Genomic DNA, 18,657 nt, shown 5'->3' with positions numbered 1-18,657 from the left:
ACACTAGGTTAACCCTCTATACAGAGCCCAGCCCCAGAGGTATATCTTTGTGTATATATATTATACATATATGTACAATTTATTATTAGTCTGTGGGTATGCTTATGGCTGTAGATGTGGATGTGCCTTGGTGCAGACATGGAGGCAGAGGACAGTGTCCAGGAGTCTGCTCTTTCCACTGTGGGGTCCAGGGATCAAACTCAGGTGGGCAGGTTTGTATGGCAAGTGTTTTTGCCTGCTGAGCCGTCTTGCTGGTCCAGCGATTTTGTTTATTTTCTCTTGTGTTTTGCTTCGTTTTAGTGGTACTGGAGATTAAACGCAGGACTTCACACATGCTAAGCAAGTGGATTCCCACTGACCTACATTCCAGCTCCAGGTTTACTTCTTCCATGAAGTATGTCTTAGATGCGTCAGTACATCACAAGTCCACATGGTTCCAACGTGTACAGCATTAACTGATCTCACTAATCTCAGCATTTCCTGTGTTCTCAATAATCTCAACACTACCTGTGACCTCACTGACCCCAGTGTTCACCTGTGACCTCACTGACCCCAGTGTCCCCTGTGACCTCACTGACCCCAGTGTTCCCTGTGTTCTCACTAATCTCAGCATTTCCCGTGTTCTCAATAATCTCAACACTACCTGTGACCTCACTGACCCCAGTGTCCCTGTGACCTCACTGACCCCAGTGTCCCTGTGATCTCACTGACCCCAGTGTCCCCTGTGACCTCACTGATCCCAGTGTTCCCTGTGATCTCACTGACCTGTGTTCTCACTGACTCATTCTAACTTTTTTTTTTAACCCAGTATTTACTGAACAGATATTGGGAATCTACCTTTCTTTCATTGGTCCCTTCTGATTTTGGTTGTCTCCCCACTGAGAACAGGACACAAATCAAGGACTCCCTATCTATGAGTCTCAGGATGTAGAGCCCCCTTAGTTCTGTTTCCACTCACAAAGTGAGAAGGATAAGCAGTTCTTCCTGATGCCCGTGACTTTCTGTTTCACTCTGACAGCCAGTGGCTGGTCTGTGTGTCTTGGTTCCAGAACGCTGGAGCGGCCATGCAGCCTCCTACCGCCAACATCACCTGCTAGTCATGTGAACTTCAGGACACTTAATTTACGTACCTAGGTTATTTGACTAGTGGGAAAGAAATGATGGGTATGCTTACGCATTCTACAGATGACTAATTATTGATAAAAATGTCTGACTTACCTGTACAAAGAAGTCATAATACAAGAAACATTTTTTTTTCATGGCCCAAACAAGAAGGCACGATAAAAGAATTAATTACGATTTCCAAAATAACATCTTTGTTCTCCTCAGAAATGTGAACGTGTAATATGAAATTTTATGCCCATTAACGAAGAGCCAAAGGCAAAAGTTATTTTAAATATGAACACTACATAGGGTAAGCATGTCAAAATATCACCCTGGTTGTATTTCTCCATAGCCAGTAAATCAAACAAAATGTCACTATCCTTCTGAGTTGTGACTGTTGATCTCTTAGGGTGTCTCGTTATTTCCCCTTGTAGATATTCTTTATTTTATTACAAAAATAAACCTCCAGTGAAGAAGAAGACATTTAAGATCAATCCTACGCAGCCAGAACAAAATAAAGAAATAGAAAACGCCAACCTTTATTCCACTTTGAACAAGTTTGTGAATGTCCAAGTAAGGCTCCTTGAAAACGTCTCCTTCTGGGGTTAGAATCTTCACATACCCTTCCTTCTCTAGAATGAAGAGGCGCTGGGATCCGTCCCCACTGTGCACAGCACCCACAGGCTGCCGCAGCCCACTCACCACCTCCTGGACACAGAAGCAGTTGTGTTTGTGTTTTCTAAACAAACCAGAGAACGCCAGTCAGTTCTCCTGACGGAGGTACAAACGATGCACACAGCACAGTTCCCCAAAAGTACTCATTTCCTCCAAGAACCAATGGTCTTGAAAACCAGGAAGGGCTGCTCACACGGGCGGCCTCTAATGGGATTCTTTTTGTTAATCCGTATCATCTTTTCAATGAAAAATAACAAGATATCCTTTTCTCAGAAAGTAAAAGTGAGGCCGCAAACGTTTTGTTCTGGAATGTCACTCGCTCATTATCTCATCTTTCAGTGACTATAATTAAAATTCGCTTTTACTCACAGTAATGAGCCTTTATGAGAAGGCATTTAAGGAGAAAGTTCTAAGATCCATTTATATAAAGCAAAACTGATTTGCTAACAATAAATGTGCTGAATATTTCCATGGTGCCATAAAGCTAACAACAATCATAAAATTCAAGTTGAACACTGTGCCCATAAAATTCCCATGAGTCATGGAGAAGCCAAGCTCATAACATAGGATTAGGAGTCTGAGTATTCAATGCATTTAAGCTGATTTGAGAGGGACAAACCCCTGAGAGGAAAAAGAAGTTAATGCGTGTGTGTGTGTGGAGTCTATGGCTCCCAAGCATAATCATGGAGAGGTGTGTCCTGTCCAAATCACAGATTTGTTACTTTTTTTTTAAAGAATAAAGAGAATTGAGAGAGACAGAGAGAGGGGGAGGGTTGGGGGAGAAGAGCGTCGAACCGTATGGACCTGCTTAGCTCCTCCGCCTTCTCGTAGTCTTCCATCTGGTCCAAGTAGTTAGATGCTGGCCCTCTGACTTGCTTTCTTGGGAAATCTGGAAAGCACAGGCCGCCATCTTTTTTCGAATGGTAGAAGCAAAACTCATCAGCAGTTGTTTGAAGAAGACCTTTAAACAGACATGGAGAAAGACTCATTAGAACCGTGAAGTGTGCTAGCAAAACCAGCTCATTTGGGCATCTGGCCAAAGAGGAATTTTAGAAAGTATATGAATATTCACAGAGGAAAATCATCCTACAACAGTGTGAAAAGGCATGGGGGTGGGGTGGGGAGTGGGATTCCCTTTTCTTCCGTAAATACATTTAAGAATTCCAAAAAAGTGTAATCTTATGCTGAGTACTTATAAAAGCTGTACTTATCCATTCGTGTTCCTTCACGAGTTTACATGCACCGTGTGCGCAGGAGTCTGAGGCAGCCAGAAGCGCATCAGATCCCCTGGAACTGGAGTACAGACAGTTGTGATGTCAGTGTGGGTGCTGGGAACTGAACCCAGACCCTCTGAGAGAGCAGCAAGGGCTCTTCACCAGGGAGCCATCCAGCCCTGTGCTTACTACTTAAAGGTTATATGAGACACACGTTATAAACTCAGGGTTAATCTCACTGTATTGAAGCTTCTCAAGCCGCCTCACTAATCACAGGTTGTATTTATGAGCTTACCTCATCACTAATTAGTCTAACTTTCCTACAGTACTAAATACTTTCCTAAAAAGAACACATGACAACTAGAAAAGCCATAGTCTATTGTTTGCCAGTTGTCTTAATGCAATGCATTAATGAAGATAACAAATATCTCCACATAAAATTAACGACCCATTGTACAATCTTTAAACAAGGAATTGATGCTAAGAGGAGGCCTCTTATTTCAAATACTTTGAAGCTTTTTTCTCTAAGGGACAATATATTTAAAAGATCTTCCATCTTATTAAGAAGAAAACTGACACATCCCTGAACCAAAACAAAATTCCATGATGGATTTACTGAACAAATGATAAAATAAAGATCATTTCTCTCCTCTTTCATGTTAAAATTGTTGGTGCATGTGTGTGAATATGTGTAAGTGAATATGTGTGTGTTCGTGTGCCCGTGTGTGTGAACACAGATGCAAGTGTGGAAAGCCAACACCTGCTGTTCTCCTCCTCAGTGTGTGAGGCAAGGTCTCTCGCTGATGTGACACTCACTGATTCTGTGATGCTGGCTGGCCAGTGAGCCCCAAGGAGCCCCCTCTTTCAGTCTCCCCACCACTGGGGTCACAGGCCCACTCCTCTGTGCCCAGGTTTTTACATAGGTTCTGGGGATTGAACTCAGGTCCTTACGCTTGTAGGGCAAACCCTTCACTGACTGAGCTGTTCCCCAGTCCCACACAGACTGTTTGAAAGTACAACTCTCCTTGAATCTGAAATTAAAAGCCTTAGACTGGAGGAAAACTATAGAAACATTTGAAATCTATAGTCTGAGGTAGTAAGATGCTCGTTTTATTGTGCGTGTCAATAAGACTGCTTCTGTATTCTGAAGACTTCTGCTTTCCAAGTATGTTTTTTTTTTTTTTTTTTTTTTTAATCAGGCTCTGGGCAGAGGATATAACTGCTGGAGTATTTATCCAGCAACTCCAAGTCCAGGCTTGATTTTAACACTGCAAACAAACAAGAAACAAGCCCTGCTTGATCTGTTTTTATCAGAGTCACCTCAGGAGAGAGCATTTGCTTACCCAGACGGAAGGATGCCTCTCACCCGTCTTCACCAGAGTGAAGTTCTGGTTTTTATATAACAAATTGGATTTTTCATTCTGCCTACTAGTCTTGGGATAAAAGTATCAGGTACCTTAGTCGGAGTTTGGAAATTATACAAAATATTTAGGTTTTGCAAGAGTTTCTAAGAACAAGATTTGGAGCTCAGCCAAGCAAGGCTTATCGATGGAGCTTGCAAGACACTCAAAGCTCATCGCTAGTGGTCAGCACACACCTCAAAACAAACCACCCCGAGGGTGTAAGAGGCCCACAGGATAAAGCTTGGGATACATTTTGACCTCACTTTTGGGTGAAATGTCTTACCCTTAAATTGCTGACAGAGACTCTTCAAGAGCAATTTCTGTCTAGGATGTTGGGAAATGTATTAAGTTGGGGAAGAAGGCTGGGAAAAACGTGTGCCCTCAGAAGTGTGTGTATACAGGGAAGCAGGGTACTGTATGTGCCCACAGGAGCATGTGTACACAGGTATGCAGGGTACTATGTGTGCCCTCAGGGTACTGTGTGTATACACACAGGGGTACAGGGTACTGTGTGTGCTCTCAGGGTACTGTGTGATATCACACAGCCGGCAGTAAAAACCAACCCAAAGGTACTCGTGTGTGCCCTCGTGGGGTTGTGTGCACAGGGAGTACAGGGTATCTGCTGTGCTGCCTCAGGGGGATGTAAAATGCAACGTATATGCCAAGGGTACATCCCGTAGCTGTGCGATCCCGGGCTGTGTGACACAAGATATGCAAGGGCCGTACATAAGATGTGTCCCTCAGGGGGGCCCTAACAGAAGGGACGCGTATAATAACACCAGGGGTTGAAACAAGGTATAGTCAGATGAACATGCCACTAAGAGAGGGTCGTGCACACAATCAGGGGATAACAACAAACCCGGGTATATAGTGTGTTGGCCCACAAGGGAGGGTGTACAACAAAGAGAGTTACAGGCGAATAGAGAAAGAAGGCATAAGTAGAGGAATACTCCTTTAGAGGGCAACTACAGAGAGAACTCTCATCTACTTCCTTTACAAAACTATGCCAGCATCAAAACACGAAGGGACATAGAGTGAATATTCACTACAAAAATAACTTTTCTCTCACTCATACTCTTACAATGGCAAGACAACAAGTGAAACTGCAAGTGACCTAAAAACAAGTCTATTGCGCAAAAACAGATAATACCAGAGAAAACTCAAGCTTGGACTTTAAAATGACTGGAAGTATCTGCAACTGAACATACTCTAAAGCTATATATGATCGGAAACTTGTGGCTTAGGTTATTCATTCTACGAGCAATGTAGCTAGAAGGATAAACATAGGCAAATGAGACTCATTATTAAATAGAAATGAATCTTTAATTTAAGATAGAATGTCATATTCATAACATTACGTGTATCAGATAGATAATCGATCTATGAATCAAACACATCTACCTTCAAATTACTATATCTAAGTAACTACTCATGGAGAAGCTGTTACCTAGCAGGTCAATGTGTTTGACCCCCAGCAAAATGCAAGCATAAAAACATGCTATGCGTAGAGTTACAATACAGAGAGATATGAATACTTTATGCACTGCTCGTATTTGTTATAAACATCCTTGATTATTTTCAAGTTTCAGGTCTGTGCCCATTTTCAGATAGAGAATCCAGCGCTGATGGATATATAGACTATGGGAAAATAAATACAAACACCCCCAACAGCATGTACCTTGTGTCTATCAGCTTTATTATTACACAGTGCTAATTCTAGAGAAGTTGTATTTAAATCACCCCCCTAATGTTAATACAGCACAAAAAAAACCATCATACCGATAACAGAAAGAGGAACGACTTCTAGAGTCAATGGAAACCGAGGCTTTCGCTGTATCTCACCTAATTCTCTATGATTTATCCTCCTGGGACTAATAGAACCAGGTGTTAGGTATTCGATGGAAACGTACGGGGTATCATCAACTGGAGGAAACTAGTGGCACTACAAACCTTGACAATTGAGACTAATTAAGCCAAGGATTAAACAATTGAACTAATTTGGGTGCAGACTTTCCAAATTGGAACCTACTGATCAAGGAAAAACAATGAATGATCCTAGAAGTGATCAAAAAATCATTAGATAATAGTACAAAGTAAATACCAAGCAATGCAGATCGGACGTACTTTATCCTGCTATATCTCGAGCATGTAATTATAGCAGTCTATAACTGAAACACGAACAAGCTATCTCTGATCACAGCAAAAAAACCAAGAGGAAAAGACCATAAGCGGAAGAATGGCGACTCGGAGAGAAAGAATTTTAGGATAATATATCTTTTTAGAAAGTCCACAAGAATTGGAAAGAAAAATTCTTGGATATAATTCAGTCGAAACGATTACCCATCAAATTTTATGTTTTGATATCTTTTTAATAGAGTAGAAAAGGATCGTTTCTGAATTTAAATTCTGAAATGAGTTTATTCTTTCAGCGCCCAAGATGCTAATGACAGTGGATCTGACTTTCATTAAAGCAAGATGATGACTGTCTTTTTTTCCCACCTGTTCTACGCAGCCAGATATACGCGACAAGGGAAGGGATTTCTGAATTCTGCTTTCTTATGGTAACCCCATACAGACTTTCACAATTCTATCTTTCATAAAACAACACTCTCCTCAAGACTTGACTTCTTCAGGATTATTTGGGTTTGTAAGAGACGAGAGGGATACTGGCATAGATGAGCAGCTGATACCATATGTCCAAGTTTTTGGGAACGGAACCTAGAAATCCTCAAAGTATCTATTTCCGAGGTTTGAATTTCTGAGAGAGTAAAGGATAAAACAGAATTCAGCAGTGAAATAGATTACATAACAGAAATTGTCTTGCATCATATTCTCAACCCAGATGCGCTAGAAGTTGCAATGCTTTTGTCTGGGGGCAAGGAGCTAGATAGGACAGACTCTGGCATTATCCATCCAAAAACTTCGGAAAAGGTGGCCAACTTCCAGGGATTAGCCTGGCTAATAATAATCAAATAACTGCCCAACAAAGAAGTATGCTTATTCAAAAAAGTAATTTAAATGATTATAAGACACAATGTGACAAATGGAGAGGCTGCATCCTTTGAAACATATGGTCGATACAGACACAGCAGATAAGTCTCCTGAGTTATGATAGGAAAAAAAAAAAAAAAAAAAATAAACCAACGATCACCAAAAACAAGACTGCATTTCACACTCAGGAGTGGCGCATTTATGCTGAGTTATCTCTCAAAAGGCACAGCCTTGGTGGCACGAAGGCAACACTTGACATTAATGACAATGCACTTCCAGCAGTTTTAAACACTATAAAAGAAACAAACTTTTGTAGAACACAATCCAATTTGTTATTTCGTAAAAACATAAACATAGCTGCATCATACAACAAGACTGGGAGTGACAAGTGCTTTAGCCGTTATGGGCGTCTGAAGCCTCCAGATTTAGCTGGGCCAAAAAATATATATCAGTTGCATACTGATAAGTAAAGATATAGATTGTTGTATTAATATTGGATGCTAAATGAAACTTCGGAGATAATAAAGACAACAATGATGTGAGAGGAGTACTGTGAACCTGACATAATTTGAAATTTTCTGTGAAGATGAATAAAAAGTAAAAAAAAGGAGAAGACCAGTGATGAGAAAAAAATAAAATATTATGCTAAGAGTTAAGTAGAGAGAAAGATCTATGAGAATAAACAAATGCTATAAACCTGTATAAAATTGGTCTCTGTGGAGCAACTGAGGACGCTACTGGGAAGCATCATCTTATGCTATACTGAGGTAATCGTGATAAAGGGGCAAAAAATAATTCAGTTTACCAGTAATAGAGTAGAAACAGAGATCAATTTATAAATAAAATACAATTATATTTATCATCTCTCATATGGTTTATGGTAGTACGTGTCACGCTCTACTAATATACATATAAAAAGCAAGGAGAGAAAGATAAATCTGTAAGTAGATAATTATAATTAAAGAAGATTATAAGTATATTTTATTACTCATGCTTACTTTTAAATATGTCAGGGCTCACCAAAAAAAAATCTAAGCCTGTTATATAGACATTTCAAAGAATTATTGAAGGAAACATTTACTACTGAAGTCTCAAATTAGGCTTTGCATCTTTCTTAATACCCGATTTAATAGCTATTACGACAATGGTTTCACAGTGTAGATTTTCTGTGTAGAACACTAGGATATTAACGGTAAAATATAATACTGTCTATGTGGTATAAAATTATGGGTTCTATTCTTACCATATCTTATCTTTCTACTTTAAACAATGCAAAACAAATAAAATTATACAACCCCCAATTTATAAAATGAATCGCGATCTGTAAGGTTTCACAAATCTTGCTTTGTGTCGTGTCAAGCGATGTCGATTGGGCAGAGGGGTGCATGCAAACACACATAATGGCGCAGAGGTTTGACAATCAGGAGGATCCCCCAACCAATGATATAATAATATGTCTCCCCCTCGTGTTAGTCTCAATGAAGACATTTGATTCTGAAGTAGAGTCATATTGGGTGGGATCTTTTACTGTTTTATGAAAATCCATAGCTAATAGTCAGAGAAGAGTCTAGAACAAGATCGAATGAATGTATTTTATGACTGTCTTTTTAAATTTTTCTTCACCACTCGGGTAGTACTAGGGGATCTGTAATCAAGGTCTTATGATTGTGTTGGGCTAGGTATATAATAACTAGAGTAAACATGGAAGCTAACACCAGACCACGACTAGAGTTATATAATAACACTGTGTGATGACATGATAGCCTCATCTAAGATAGACGTATACTATACTCTGTGTTAGTCTGTCAGTTTAGAAAGAAGGAGGGTCACTAGCACTTACTAGTCATAGATGGTAGATGCTTAGAGGTAGTCGATTCATATTGGTCTAAATTATGAAGACATGCTTCATATCTACATTGCAGGTATAGAGACACATCTGCAGCTCACTGTCTTCTCTTAATGTTATTTATATAATGAACCAGCAGCTATCGATGTTAAAGCAGGAGAGTTTCTCAACGGTCAGATATTTCTACTACTCTTGGTCCAGGAATGTGCAATGATCTACCAGAATATTTTCCATATTTCTAAATACAACCCAAAAAAATGCGTTATTTTAGGTGGTTTGTTTCTAAATTTATACATTAAGGGCTATAACTCTCTAATTTTGACACATGCTCTCTTTGGGCTAGATATGCTTTCTGGCGGTAATTTTGGTGTAGCTCGTAAACACTTAATGAGTGATCACACAGCGATAGCTATTCTATAAGTAAGTTGGGTGACGCCTAGAAAATAAAAAACCAGAAAAAACAACAAATTAACTAGCGGTGGTGTAGGCACATTGAACGCTTTAATATCCTCGCTAACTAATCGTGAGAGGATCAAAGAGGCAGCGGATTCTCTTGTGAGTCTCTTGTACGGCAAAGCTGGGCTACAAAAGTGAGTGTCCAGTGTAAAGGCTCGCAAATAGCTACACAAGAATAGAAGACTGTTCTCGATTCATACTAAAAAAAACAAACAATACCTCACAACAAAACAGTCATGGTGTGGAACTCTTTATCCTATTTCTGCTATGTTTTTTCAAGCAATTGGCCTTAATATTCGCATCACTTATCTCTGGTAGGCTTAAATAAAACAAGATTTTCCAATCAAGAAAAAATGATACTTGCGTGCCGGGGTATCCTTCAAGAGGGAGAAAAGATGAGGAAAGCACATAGCAGGCTTCTATAGTAAATGATTTATCAAGATGTATTAGCCAAGTCAGTATAAGCATGATAAACAAGTGAAAAGTTTACACACTATGGTATTTTATATCTTTGAGAAGGAAAGCCGTAAGGGGATGAGAGCAAGTTTAGTGTATAGCCATTGTGTAGCTGAGAACTTGTCCATACTATTTCCATAGACTTAAAAGATATAGACTTTGTGAAAAGTTAACTCATTTAGTATTAAATAGGCAAGAGAACAAAATTGTGCAAGTTTATTGTACCAAAGGCATATCTCAGATTGGGGCTTATCTTCTTTCAAGGGTGAGTATGCTTGTTAGCATTGCTTTATGTCCTTATTGCATTCATACTTTATTCAATTATAAATAGAAACTGCAATAATGGCCCGGACAGCATGTTTATCAAAGGGTACTCTTCCTTCCTCATAGGTGGGGACTTTAGGGATAGTCTCTCCGAAGTTATTTTCTTTGTCAGAGAGTGCATTGAAGCTACAAACTAAGATTCCACATCAGAGACTCTCTACTAAAGGCGAGTAGAACAACAGGCTGTGGGTGCCAGTGTGGCGAGCAAGGAGCGCGCCTATTACTGGAAAGATATTCTTCCAAGATACACTTTTTGCACACATATCTGGTGTGCTTCGTCAGTGAAGTCGAGCACAGGAAATACAAGGATATGAAACGCCAACCACGGAAATAGAAAGGACCCGGCTTCCTAAGTCCTAGTCTAGTAGAACTCGAGGAAGTGGGCTATATTGTGCGTTTTTATTCCATGCTTGGGTGCCATATTTCATTGAAGTGTATTGGTGTAGTAAAATATTCAAATCTCAGAATATAAAAGGGCGATGTCACAATATATATCTGGAGATATATCATACGTAATAGAACATCGGTATACGTGACTATAATATCAACGCCAGGGTGCGGAAGATTCGGAGAGAGTAGCGATAGGGAAGACTTAGCTCAGAAGTCACTGTCCTTTGTTATTGCAGAATGCGACAGCTGTGTGGACTTCTGCTCTAGTCTGGTGCTGGGTAAAAAATACCCTGAGAATGTTTATAGCTCACAACTCGTCTCGACTCTGTATTGAGTGATAAAGGTGTGATGGTAGTGGCGCGAGAGCATGATCTGTGAATTACATAATATCAGTATTGACTTTGTACAGGCTTTTTATCACAAACTGTGGGTCGCGAGTAGTAGTCCTCTAAATAGAGTATTTGGCCTTTTTGCTGTGCAATGAGTTAAAATTACAAAATATCATTTGTAATTTCTTCTGTGAAAATTTCACCTATTACGTAATGATATTTCAAGCTCGCTACATTCTTAAACTACGTATTTTTGGTAATTGTTGGACTTGTTTTAATCTGCAAATGGTACTGTTCATACTTTGGCAAAGTTTTTTATACATTGGGCTATATCGTGTTCGTATAAAATACCAAAAACGTGTATACCATATGGGCTTAAGCCCTATTTTTTTTTCATAGTAAGTGTCATGTTGATAATTGTGCTAGGCTCAGGATTAACAGCTGTTGCTTACGTGCTATGTATTCTATAGGTGTTTCTATACTGCCATGTAGGTAACCACAGAGTTTAATGAAAGTGCTTTTGTATCCGTGGGTAGTCAACATTATTATAAAAACAGACATATTCTTATTCTTATTGATATCTTTTTACATAGTGGATCGACTTGGCTGTGTTCATTTATTCGAGTAGAATTTGTAGATTCTTGGCAAGGGATTGCAATGAATCTCTTTGGATTGTTGGTTTATAATGTGTAGGAATTAATATGATTTAAGTTATACAGTATTTCTGTTTTTAAACATCTTAGAGCGCTCTGATTCTTGAACGGAAGCCTCCTTCAAAACATGTACAGTAATGGGAGACACTATATACCTGGGAAATAAATTAGTGGGGTATGAACATATAAATGCAACCACTGATTCTACCCTCTTCCGCACTACAACTGATCTTCACATCTATTTATTTCATCACATAGAGTAAAATCTAACATGGGGTATGGAAATTTATCACCTCATATTGATTTCATACTAGGTTAGTCTCGCTTAGTATTTTCTCTAGCATAATGCACTTACAATATAAAAAAAGTTGAAACTTTAGAAAATTCTTTTTAGCTTCTTTTAATACAGAGGTATCTTTTATAAGTTGGAGCTAATTGAGGAAGATGAGATCTAGCTTTGTTTTCTGAATTATTTATTCACAAACAAGGAGTCATAGAAAGTCGTCGATTATATCAGGACCAAGGAAGGCAAGACAGGACATCGATATTGAACAGGGGGAAGAAAATAGGACTTCATATATTCTTGGCTTTAGAAAGCATGACATTCAGGCATCTTGGGCGATGAAGTTAATTCTTTTCCGATTGTTTAATTCAGATCACTTAAAAAGTTGCATGTGAGTATTCTACCTCATTTAGTAAAAGGCTACTATGAAGGTTCAGAATTAAGTAAGCGGTTTATGGTCTAAGTAAATTATGTTGAAGTATACTTAGAGATACTTCAATATAGTTCACTTAATCGATAGTTATTGTTCATATATCATTTATAAAAATATTTAAGATCATTGCTTTGTCTCATTAACATGACAATTTTGTGTTAGGAATGTTGTTTCTAAGTTATCGAATTGATAAAAGAAACATAAAATAAAATTACATAAAATCTAGTGCAGATCACCATGCTCCAGTTCTTTAGGATTGCTATTTCAAGAATTGTTTTCATAGTTTCTGTGGTTACTTTGTTCCCCAGTTCTGGAGTTCCTTTAGGCTAATATCGTGGAACTTTGAGCAGTAGGAGATACTTGTGTGTGCATGTTCATCTTGGTTCGTGCTTTTAGTTTGTACTCATACAGCAATCTCAAACTAAAACACTAACTGTGCAAGGATAAAAGCGAGACCATATCTCATGCTTGAATGGAACGAAATCGCGGCATGTATTGTGGGCATTTGTGCTTTTTATATGAAGCTACTATTTGTGTCTTTGTATTTATTCTTATATAGCTGACACAGAAATTGAAAATCTCATATGTTTCTACTTCCAGCTTCGTGTCTCATAGGAGAAGAGCCTTGCTTTGTGTACGCTGCATAAGAATGTGTTGTCTCTTAGCATTTGTTGGAATATGTCCTGGTCCACAAGTATCTTTCATAGTTTGGGCAAAAGTGTTTCAGAGCAATTTAGGATTCAGTATACATTATCAATGATAAATACAAGTAGAATATTTTTTGCGGTGGTGTTAAGAGTTTATGACGCTGTTCCGGTGCCATGGCAGATCGGTAACATTATTATCTTCTGATATGGGTCTACAAAGTCATAAAAAGAGCTGATTTTGAATTGTATAGGATAAGTCCGAGTATTAGTAGGTTGCTTGTGCGTGTCCTTCAGACTCGACGATAGATACTTACTTGTGAAGTCTCAATATACATTGACTCAGCCTAACACCATTGTGGTGGTTAGGCTTGTTGAGTACTGTTGTTTGATGTTGGCCAGAGGGGGAGAGGACGACAAATAGACCGAGCTATGGATTGTGTTTCATTTCTTCACCCCTCCAACTCTGTCAATGTAAGGCCCGTTCTTCTTAATGCTTCTTACTCTGCAATGGGAGAATATTTAACGAGCAGAAATGTTAGTAATTTTCTGTTTCAAATTTTAATCAGTCTATATATACCGAAGTATAATAAGATTAGTGTAAGTGGTGATAGTGCTAAATAACTACTTTGGATTGGTGTTAAAACTTGCAGAAAGGAGAATTCTAGCAGCCTAGAGACAGGTACTGCGCTGTGGCACGTTGGATTCACTTGTTAAGCAGTTAGGTAAGAGCGCATCCTTAGAATATTCATCTCACAGATGAAGTGCTATGTTATGAGAGGAGAGAGGTGCACTGTGTATTCTAAGAGAAAGCCACAGTGCAATATTTATCACAGACAGAGGGGTGGGGATCGACACCTTATAGCATTTCTCTCTATTATATCAGGACTTGACTAAGTCTCACAGAGGTGTAACGCTATGGAACTCTCTGGAATCACATAAGATAAGGGAGACAATAGTAGAAAAAAGCACATGAATAGTAATTATTATAGATGATGATCATCATCATAACATAGAGTTTGGTCATACAGTCATTACGCTATTATATAAAGAAGAGTCAGGATTAATATCTACAATACTCTGTTCAGCTGTGGATTTCGTACGCATCTGGCATCTATAATGCTAGGTATTAGTGTCAGTATAATAGAGTTCCAGCTATTTCGCAAATTGGGGTAGAACTAATAATCATATCCATATTAGATTCTATGCTAACTGAGCGCCGCTAGTGTGAAGTTGCAATCTTAGCAGTGAATAGAGGATTTAGTTGTGTGTAGTTTGATCGCAATGGATAGTCAACAATTACAGTGCTCGTTGTGATACCACTAGCAGGTAGCCTGGATGCTAAGAAAAGATTGTTATAAAACGGTGCATCATCTTAGAATCTAAACACGTATTTATATATGTTCATCAACATTTTCCTTATGATAGTGTTGAGCTGATTGAAAACTCAGGGTTTGATGAGACGAGATGTAGAGAGAGTGAGCGCAGAGAAGAAGTTGAGAAGATAGAGACCTGAGTATTGAGCGCAGAGAGAGTGGACTCTGCTTTTAGGATACGTGATGACTGACAAGATATAGAACATTTAAGAAAATGGGGGTTTTTGTCGGATGGGTTTGTACGACTCACTCAATTTGGATCTGAGGATTATATTTGATTCAGCTTTTAGTGAGATTGTCTAGGTGATTTTTGGGATCTTCAGCAAGCATTACTCTCTTTCTCCAGTATACAAATATTATTAACGCTACTTAATAATGTGCACACATTACTTGATGATATATCATATTGTTAATATACACTCTCATATTTTATAACTTTGATTAACATTTATTTGACTCTAAAATAAAGCTCAGAAAGATATGAAGATTGATTTAGTTATGGAGGTGTCACAGATAAATTTGACCTAAATGTTTTTGTTACGACTATGATAAGGTGCTTTTTGACCTTACGCAACTCTTGGCTTAAGCTAGCTGTAAATGAGGCAAGCTTTAATGCACACTGACTAAAGTTATTGTGTGAAAGTCACATCTATGTACCGTCTTTCTTTGTGTTTTTCTTATCGTATTCTGTCTTTGAGAACTCATTCTCGCACTACTGATAAAATATAATAAGGCATAGTAGTAAATAGTTCTGCCAAGTAAGCTGACAGTAAATTGCGCACAAATCTTTCTGGACTTTTTTTTGTAAACAACAACAACAAATGACTGTTTCAAATAGTCGCCGTCTCTCTTTCATACACATTTATGAAATAATACCTAATATATGTTATAATCTAGGAAAGCTTATGAGGGAAAGGGAAATGCTTATGTTTATTATAAAACAACATGTTTTTAAAACTATTCAAATTTGAGAACATAGGTCAAGAATTCATGAGCACGGCTGTGACAAGTCTCTTGCCTTGAACACTTTGGCATTGTTTGCTTGTAAACCACTTGCAAAGGAGCCTCAGAGCATGCAGCACCCAACTTGATTCACAGGCATTTCCCAAAGGAATCAGAATTTGTTGAAGATTGGAAGAGCTTAGACAGGATTGTGCACAGCTAACATGGCAGACCTTTCCTAAAGAATTACTTTCTTTAAGTTTTTTTTTTTCTAATGTATCTTCTCTTGAGGATTATAAGCCCCTAAGTCTGCCCTCCTCCCCTTCCCCACTACAGTTAGTAAGAACAAAGTTTGCATTCCACATGTTTCTGGAAGAGGTCAGTACTGCAGGGGTCTCTGGATCCTTGTTATATTCACAGCATACACTACACACAGGGGCACTTCATGGTGAGTAAATATTTCTACACCTTTCTCTGAGTTTCCCCTTGGGGATGGGGGTGGGGACTCCTGGGAAGCCTTTAAGATGCTCTGACTGAGCTGTTTCTGTAGCTTCATTCAATTAGGAGGCTGGGGCTTAATGACATTGTTGTGAATAAAACGCTGGAATATCTGTTCCCCGCATCTCAGACTACTGCTGCATATGGTAAGAATAAAGAGTGAGCTGCAGCTGAAACCCGCAGCAAGACAGCTCTCACTCATCTGGGAATAGAACGAGTTGGACAAACGCTCCCTCAAAAGGCATGAACATTTGGACAGAGCTGGGGACTGAAAGAGAATGATGTTCTCTAGTTTCACCCATTAGTGAACCAACTAACAAATACAATGGTGGTGTTGTTATTCTTTGGCCATAAGCAACAGGACGCTGTGTGTGGGCAGCAGTTAGTGGGGAGGAGGAGAAGTCGACCCCTTTTTGTCCTATTGATTTTTTTCCTATTTGCATGACTTGAGCAAATTAAATGATGCAATATGGCTTTTTGTTACAAAACAAAGTGAGAGGTACCACCCAGACACATATGTTGATTCGCAGGAGCTGTTTACATGATAATAGGGTGAAATCTACCGTGAACTGAGCATAAAAATTAGATTCAGCCTGGGCATTTTTTTTTAATGCCTGGGCCAGCAAGAGTGGAGCACAAGTCTTCCGAGTCTCTCAGACCTTGACAACTGCAGGACTGTAACAGAGGAATTCTTAATTAAACCTAAAATGGGCAAAGACAGGGGGAGCAGAGACACCTGATTGTCTATTCCCCGTGAAGTGATTGTTAATGACAGGATCCCACAGACGGCACACAGCACTGCATCCCCAGAAAAAAATCTCATGCAGAATCAAGACCAACGACGACTTGCACCGGACAGACACTTCTTGGCTAAACTAATCAACGCATGGGAAGTGCATATGTCATCACTCATAAAAATGAGTTTCTAGAGAAAATCCTCCTAGACAACGCTGTCCAGGCAAAATCCTGGATTTATAACGTTACAAGACAGAGAAACCACTGAGTAGGAGGCTCCAGTCAAATCTCCAAGTTCTTAACGTACCAGGAGTTCCTTTCGCTGGTTTAACCATTGTCATGCAAGCTAGACCCCTCAGCCTGGGCTTGGGATGGTAAACCCACAGTGCCTCGATAGCGATAGCCTTTAGAATCCAATCCACTCACTAGTTATAGCACGTGGAGAAACGGAACAAATCTTTTCTACCCCAGAAAAATAAACCGGAAACCACAGCTACCCTAATTTACAGTTTCACCTCACCAAGTGCTCGGTTTGATCCAAAATATACTGCTAATCCCGATTTTTAAAAAATATTTACCCAGCCCAGGGCGCGGGTACCACAGAAACGTCTCTTTAGAGATAGGCAAAGTTGACCGGCATCCCCACAACGGACTCCAGGGGAGAGAGAGGTATCTGCACACCGCTGAGGAACACACACCCCAAACACCTATTCACCTTAGAAAAGTTATAGGAACTATCGAAATAAGTTTGGTCTCTCTTGCAGCTACCAGCATCTCAGCCAGCCACATCTACGAGTGCCTACCTTGTTCTCCAGACGCCCCAATCCTGGGCTGTCACTCTGAAGGCAGCAGGATACTCGTGGGTAGAAGCCACCACACAGGATCTCTCCTCCACTCAGCAGCTCCAGCTGGGACATCATCCGCCTGTCTCTCCTTTTCAGGCGCTTCGGGGGGTTCCCATTCAGGCACCTTCTCCTCCTCGCTCCGCTCCCTTCGCTCCTTTCCCCAAACTTGGCATCTCCTTCAAAGAAGCCCAGAGCCACGGCCAGCAGTAGCAGCTTAAACGAGAGCATCTTCAGCATGGTCTACCCGGAGCAGCAGTGGCAGGGCGCGGGAGGATGGGGGGGGGGGGGGTGGCCACTGCCCAGCAGGGGCACTAGGGCGCAGCTCCAGGAGAGTGCTGCGGGGCGGCGGGACGCTTCAGAGGCAGAGGGAGGTGGCAGGAGGGGAGAAAGATGCAGAGCGACGCAACTTTGCCTTAGGGCAGCCGGAGCAGCGAGATAAAGTGCAGATGACACTGTCCGCAGGCTTGCCAGCGTCAGTTGGGTTAGGGGCTTTCCGCAGCGGCTGGGAAGTGGGAGGAGAAGGAGTTGGAAGAGGAGGAGGAAGGATAGGAGAAGACAGTCATGGAACTTCGCTTGTCCGCTCAATGGGAGTTGTTTAGGTGAGACAGTAGCAGGAACCGAAAGGGCGGCGGTGGCGGCGGCGGGCCGGGCGGAGGCAGGGCTGGCGCTGGGCTCCCGAGGATGCTGAGGTCTCCTCTGCCGGCGGCTGCTGCTTCTCACACAGCCTCTCATGTTTCGCTCCCTCTTTTCTTCTTCTTTTTAACTAGCGCGCGGGGAGGTGCTGCCACCGCGCGCCCCTTGACGTCACCGCTGCTCGCGCGCCCCCGCCCGGGGTGGGGGAGAGGGGAGGGGGCAGCCGGCCCGGGAGCTAGCGCTTGCCCGGACCCAGGGTGGCCTCGGGCTGCGACGGGGCGGGGACGGAGCGGGGGAGAAGGAGGGAGGACAGGGGACGTGGGAGGGGGGAGCCCTCGGAGCCAGCCTCCGGGGCTCGGAACCCAGAGCGCCACCGTGCCGGGGTGGGGGTGGCCCAGCCGCGATGCCCAGCCTGGGCCGAAAGTGC

The 18,657-nt window shown here is 40.8% G+C and overlaps 1 protein-coding gene across 1 annotated transcript in view; it reads right to left on the bottom strand.

Annotated features, from left to right (window-relative positions):
• Positions 1 to 17,853, bottom strand: part of LOC114701622 (hedgehog interacting protein) — a 90,692-nt gene extending 72,839 nt beyond the window's left edge. The window contains exons 1-3 of the mRNA XM_028881753.2: positions 17,540 to 17,853; positions 2,584 to 2,827; positions 1,642 to 1,843 (exon numbers count right to left, since the gene is read on the bottom strand). Of these exons, the coding sequence (XP_028737586.1) occupies positions 1,642 to 1,843; positions 2,584 to 2,827; positions 17,540 to 17,834 (741 nt within the window). The 5' untranslated portion in view covers positions 17,835 to 17,853. The remainder of the gene's footprint in view (positions 1 to 1,641; positions 1,844 to 2,583; positions 2,828 to 17,539) is intronic.
• Positions 17,854 to 18,657: the final 804 nt, after the last annotated feature.

The sequence above is a fragment of the Peromyscus leucopus genome, chromosome 5 (assembly GCF_004664715.2).
Source record: "Peromyscus leucopus breed LL Stock chromosome 5, UCI_PerLeu_2.1, whole genome shotgun sequence".
Lineage (NCBI taxonomy): Eukaryota > Metazoa > Chordata > Mammalia > Rodentia > Cricetidae > Peromyscus > Peromyscus leucopus.
This window is presented reverse-complemented; position numbering and strand designations above follow the sequence as displayed.